This window comes from Osmerus mordax, chromosome 18, assembly GCF_038355195.1.
Source record: "Osmerus mordax isolate fOsmMor3 chromosome 18, fOsmMor3.pri, whole genome shotgun sequence".
Lineage (NCBI taxonomy): Eukaryota > Metazoa > Chordata > Actinopteri > Osmeriformes > Osmeridae > Osmerus > Osmerus mordax.
This window is the reverse complement of record NC_090067.1, coordinates 11,608,940-11,614,939: the sequence shown is the minus strand read 5'-3', so window position 1 is coordinate 11,614,939 and position 6,000 is coordinate 11,608,940. Positions and strand designations below refer to the sequence as shown.

The window sequence follows — 6,000 nt, the reverse complement described above, 5'->3', positions numbered from 1 at the left end:
GGTAGAATTACAGAAATATTAATCAATGTAAATCATGGCCTTATATATACTTATATTTCACACACTCACATACAGAGACACACACGGCAGTTTAACATATACATACGTGTAGCTACACCACACAAAATAGATACACAATAGATACACACAAACATATGTATATATACATATATATATATGTATACGCATACACACATGTATACACACCCACACGTATATATACACACGCATATACCCATACATACACATACATACGCACATACAGGTTATATAATGATAATAATAATAGTAAAAATCAAATACTAAATTTGAAATCTCTCTCTATCTCTCTATTTTCTCTCTATCTCTTTCTCTCTCTTTATGCCTTTGTCTGCCTGTCTCTCTCTCTCTCTCTCTCTCTCTCTCTCTCTCTCTCTCTCTCTCTCTCTCTCTCTCTGTATAACTCTCTCTCTACTTCTCTCCATTCTCTTCTCTCTACTTTGAGCATTTGGATTAAATCCATTTTCCCCAGATTCACAGTCAATTCATATTCCAAATTGCAACAATTTATTGATTCAAATCAACTAATTGGTTCAATCATTTGATTGATAATTATTTGATTGATTGGAATCAACAATTAACTCCAATTACAGTATTAAATTAATCAAAGCTCAATTAAATATGTGTTTGGATTAGAGTTTGAATCTCAATGAATTTGTTTGGAATTATATTGACATTGACTCCAGTAAATCGAGTTTGCTTTTCAAACTACAGTACGTGTTCCAGTTGAGAAAACTAATTGGGGTCGGTTTAGAAAGATGCACTCTGTTTATTTCTGTTTGTCTACTTTAGCATCAAACTGGATTTGTTTGTTGGTTTGTGTAAATATATATGTGTGAGTATGTGTGTGCATGTGTGTTTGTGTGTGTGTGCTTATGTGTGTGTGTGCTTATGTATGTGTGTGTGCGCGTGTGTGTATTACAGATCAGGCTATTGGCAGATCCTCACTGAGCCAGTGATGGTAATGGCTTGCCTCGCCTTAGGTAAGCCACTCAGCAGGGACTCAGACAGGCGTATGTGTGTGTGTGTGTCTCTGTCTGTCTGTGTGAGTCTGTCTGAGTGTGTCCATGTGTGTGTGAGTCTGAGTTTGTGTGTGTGTGTGTGTATGTCCGTGTGTGGGTGTGGGTATGTGTGTGTGTCTGTGTGTGTGTGTCCGTGTGTGGGTGTGGTATGTGTGTTGTGTCCGTGTGTGGGGTGTGCCTCAGCAGGGGAGAGTACAGAGGGCCCCATGGTTCATGTCTCAACAGCCAAGTCATCAACCTCTTTAATCCAGCCCACCAGGGGACTCACTGTGTGTGTGTGTGTGTGTGTGTGTGTGTACGTGCCTCCAAGTGTGTGTGTGCGTGTGTGTTAGAGCGACCTTCACGGAGGAAGCCAGGGCCATAAACTTGGTTATTTTAGTCTTTGTTAAAGGCACAGAGCAGGACGAGCATCTGAGAGGAGGCAGACTGTTTATTCCATGAAAGAATTCTCACATTTCTGATGACATTTGAATTGAAAATGTTATGTATGGATGTACACAGCGGATTGCGTCAATCCAATCAGACTAACATTGAAATGATTTTCGTGTTCCTCTTCTCTCTCTTTTTCCCTCACTCTCTATTTCTCTCTCCCTCTCTCCCTGTCCTTCTTTCTCTCTCTCTCTCTCTCTCTCTCTCTCTCTCTCTCTCTTCTCTCTCTCTCTCTCTCGCTCTCTCTCTCTCTCTCTCTCTTCTCTCTCTCTCTCTCGCTCTCTCTCTCTCTCTCTCTCTCTCTCTCTTCTCCTCTCTCTTCTCTCTCTCTCTCTCTCTCTCTCTCTCTCTCTCTCTCTCTCTCCATCTCTCTCTCTCGCCATCCATCTCTCTCTCTCTGCCTCCATCTCCTCTCTCTGTCTCTTCTCTCCTGTCCTTCTCCTCCTTCTCTCATTCTCTCTCTCTCTCTCTCTCTCTCTCTCTCTCTCTCTCTCTCTCTCTCTCTCTCTCTCTCTCTCTCTCTCTCACTCTCTCTCTCTCTCTCTCTCTCTCTCTCTCTCCCTGCAGGACGAATGACATAGGATGAACACTGCTGGTGGGGTGTGTCTGTCTTTGCTGTCGTCCCTCCTCGCTGTGGCTGTGGCCGGGCCCCTGGCGGCCCTGTCTGCCCTGGCCCCTCGCTCCTACTGTCCCGCCGCCAGACCACCCGCCCATTGGAGCTGGGGGCCCTTGGAGCCCCCGGGGGCCCCCTCCTCCTCCCCCTGCTCCAGCCTGGTAGCTGGGGTGCTCTATGGCTCGTTCTCCCTCAGGGGAGCTGTTCCCCCTCCAGGGCTCCCGGCTGCTCCTGGGCCCTGGAGAACCCCCGACCCCACCAAGTACTCCCTGTACCTGCGCTTCTCCCCGCCTCCCGTCCGTCTGTCGGACCCACGCCCCCATGCTCCTCCCCCTGGACCACCACCTGGCCAATCAGAGCTGCCCGCGCGACCTGCGGGCGGCGCCGACGCAACGACCAGGAAGTCATCGACCTGTGCCAATCGGAAGGGCCGTACGCCTTCCTGCAGTTTGATAAGAACTTCGTCCAGCTGTGTCTGGCGAGCCATCCCTCGGCCAACCAGCCTCAGGTAACCACGGAGACGCTCGAGCTCCGCCTCGTGGAGGTGTTGCTCATCAACAACGAGAACTCCAGCCAGTTCACCTGCGGCGTGCTCTGCCGGTGGTTCGAGGAGTGCCTGAGCAGCGGTCGCCGCGGAGACGGGGACGTTGCCGACGTCGACGGGTGCGGGGTGACTCAGACGGGGTGCGTGTGCCCGAACAGCAACGTCATGACTCCGCCCATTTCCTCTTCTCCCTGCGACGCCCCCACGGCGACAGCAACGGCTCCATGTTCCCAGATGACTGCTGCGTCACCGAGTTGCACTCCAACAACGCCATCGCCATAGCGCCCAGGGATGTCAGACAAGGTAAGTTTATATTCCTGTTTCCTGTCAGCCCTAAGAGGTCTGGGATGTTGTGATTGGTTAAGACTGCAAATGTGCTGCTCTTAAAAAAAAAAAAACTGTGCTGAGTGACACATAATTAATTGGATTGGACAGCACCGGAAATCCACTTTAGAAGTTTCGTTTTTTTATGGCATGCCTTGATCTGTTTTAATGTGCACTGTGATGACTACATGTAGGGTCTCCTGCTGTGTTTGTGTAAAGTTCCTCGTCTGGTTCTGACAGACTAGACATCTGATTGTTTGACCATTTTATATTCTCACATGGCTCCAGGGTGTTCTGCAGGCCTTCTTACTGATAAAGACCCTCAGGAAACTGCTTTTATTTCCTACATCTGAGTTAAAATGGTGACAAATGGTGCCAAACAAGTTTTTCAAATGTGGATCTGTGTGTGTGTGTGTGTGTGTGTGTGTGTGTGTTGAAGTGAGGGGTAGGGTATCTCTCAGGTTGTAACGCATCACACACCAGTGAGTAGATTTTATAATTATTTATTATAGTACAGTTTATAAGAACAGGTAGCAAACAAAATACAGGCAAGGGTCAAAATCACATAAGATCGATATGTGAAAGAGAAAAGCTTGGTCTGTGTGCTTACTTAACACTAGACAAGACTGGTTCAAGTACTAACACAGGTGAGGCGCACAGTAATCAACCAAATGAGACACAGGTGCCACAGTCAATAACCCGTAGAGCCGGAGTTCTGCGGTGTGTCTGGCTGCTGGCCGTGAGGGGGCGGGCCTCGGTCTCAGAGGGGCTTCTCCAAGGTGTGTCTGGCTGCTGGCCGTGAGGGGGCGGGCCTCGGTCTCAGAGGGGCTTCTCCAAGGTGTGTCTGGCTGCTGGCCGTGAGGGGGCGGGCCTCGGTCTCAGAGGGGCTTCTCCAAGGTGTATCTGGCTGCTGGCCGTGAGGGGGCGGGCCTCGGTCTCAGAGGGGGCGGGCCTCGGTCTCAGAGGGGCTTCTCCAAGGTGTATCTGGCTGCTGGCCGTGAGGGGGCGGGCCTCGGTCTCAGAGGGGCTTCTCCAAGGTGTGTCTGGCTGCTGGCCGTGAGGGGGCGGGCCTCGGTCTCAGAGGGGCTTCTCCAAGGTGTGTCTGGCTGCTGGCCGTGAGGGGGCGGGCCTCGGTCTCAGAGGGGCTTCTCCAAGGTGTGTCTGGCTGCTGGCCGTGAGGGGGCGGGCCTCGGTCTCAGAGGGGCTTCTCCAAGGTGTGTCTGGCTGCTGGCCGTGAGGGGGCGGGCCTCGGTCTCAGAGGGGCTTCTCCAAGGTGTGTCTGGCTGCTGGCCGTGAGGGGGCGGGCCTCGGTCTCAGAGGGGCTTCTCCAAGGTGTGTCTGGCTGCTGGCCGTGAGGGGGCGGGCCTCGGTCTCAGAGGGGCTTCTCCAAGGTGTGTCTGGCTGCTGGCCGTGAGGGGGCGGGCCTCGGTCTCAGAGGGGCTTCTCCAAGGTGTGTCTGGCTGCTGGCCGTGAGGGGGCGGGCCTCGGTCTCAGAGGGGCTTCTCCAAGGTGTGTCTGGCTGCTGGCCGTGAGGGGGCGGGCCTCGGTCTCAGAGGGGCTTCTCCAAGGTGTGTCTGGCTGCTGGCCGTGAGGGGGCGGGCCTCGGTCTCAGAGGGGCTTCTCCAAGGTGTGTCTGGCTGCTGGCCGTGAGGGGGCGGGCCTCGGTCTCAGAGGGGCTTCTCCAAGGTGTGTCTGGCTGCTGGCCGTGAGGGGGCGGGCCTCGGTCTCAGAGGGGCTTCTCCAAGGTGTGTCTGGCTGCTGGCCGTGAGGGGGCGGGCCTCGGTCTCAGAGGGGGCGGGCCTCGGTCTCAGAGGGGGCGGGCCTCGGTCTCAGAGGGGGCGGGCCTCGGTCTCAGAGGGGGCGGGCCTCGGTCTCAGAGGGGGCGGGCCTCGGTCTCAGAGGGGGCGGGCCTCGGTCTCAGAGGGGGCGGGCCTCGGTCTCAGAGGGGGCGGGCCTCGGTCTCAGAGGGGGCGGGCCTCGGTCTCAGAGGGGGCGGGCCTCGGTCTCAGAGGGGCTTCTCCAAGGTGTATCCGGGCCCTGTGATTCAAGTGCCTTAATGAGAATTCAATATTGTAATAAGACACATTAATCCACCTGACCTGAGAGCAGGTGACCTGTCTGACTCCTCGCTGCCCACACACACACACACACACAAACACACACACTCCTCTGCTCTCCTCTAGCCTTGTGGGCTGATGCTGCTGATAGAAAGGTTATCAGTCCAGACACTGCGGTCATCAGACAATGCGGACGGATGGGGCTCATTGTCTAAGCACCTCACACACATGCACACACACATTTACCTCACACACACACACACATACTCACACACAAACACACGCACCTCACACACACACACACGCACCTCACACACACACACACACACACCTCACACACACACACACACACATACTCAAACGCAAACACACGCACCTCACACACACACACACACACACACACACACATACTCACACACAAACACACGCACCTCTCACACACACACGCACCTCACACACAAACACACCCACACAAGCATGCAGACAAACGCACCTTTAATCATCACTTGATTGTCACTGAATAGATTGGCTTTAGGAACTTGATAGAGATTGTGGCGGTCTAAAGGAACATGAGGACGTGGTGACTAATTGGGCCTCTGTGGAGTTGTTTGCAGGAAACACAGCCCACACACAGCCCTCTCTAAAGACACGGAGCTAAACAGAGGAACACTGACTTGCACACGCTCCAACACTCAACACACAGATTGGTGACCAGCCACAGAGGAGACAGATTCCAGCGTTAACATGACGGTACATCTTCATCTCATCACCAATCAGTGGTCCAGTGTGTTTAGTCAGTGTGTGTGTGTGGGGGGGGGGTGAGGGGGTTGGGGGAGGGGTTAGTGTGAAAGAGGAGTGTTGTCACAGGTTACCTGATAGCCCCATGCACGAGGTTGATCACGTGACATCTGTCGCTGTCACTGTGACATGGGTTCCCTCTCTCTCTTCCCCTCTCTCTTTCCCTCTCCCTCC

General features: G+C 53.1%; 1 protein-coding gene across 1 annotated transcript in view; it reads left to right on the top strand.

Annotated features, from left to right (window-relative positions):
- The first annotated feature begins 2,072 nt into the window (after positions 1-2,072).
- adgrb2 (adhesion G protein-coupled receptor B2) overlaps positions 2,073-6,000 on the top strand; it is a 114,023-nt gene continuing 110,095 nt past the window's right edge. Inside the window, 6 exon segments of the mRNA XM_067256320.1 lie at positions 2,073-2,300; positions 2,303-2,350; positions 2,352-2,390; positions 2,392-2,496; positions 2,498-2,839; positions 2,842-2,950. Coding sequence (XP_067112421.1) covers positions 2,073-2,300; positions 2,303-2,350; positions 2,352-2,390; positions 2,392-2,496; positions 2,498-2,839; positions 2,842-2,950 — 871 coding nt within the window.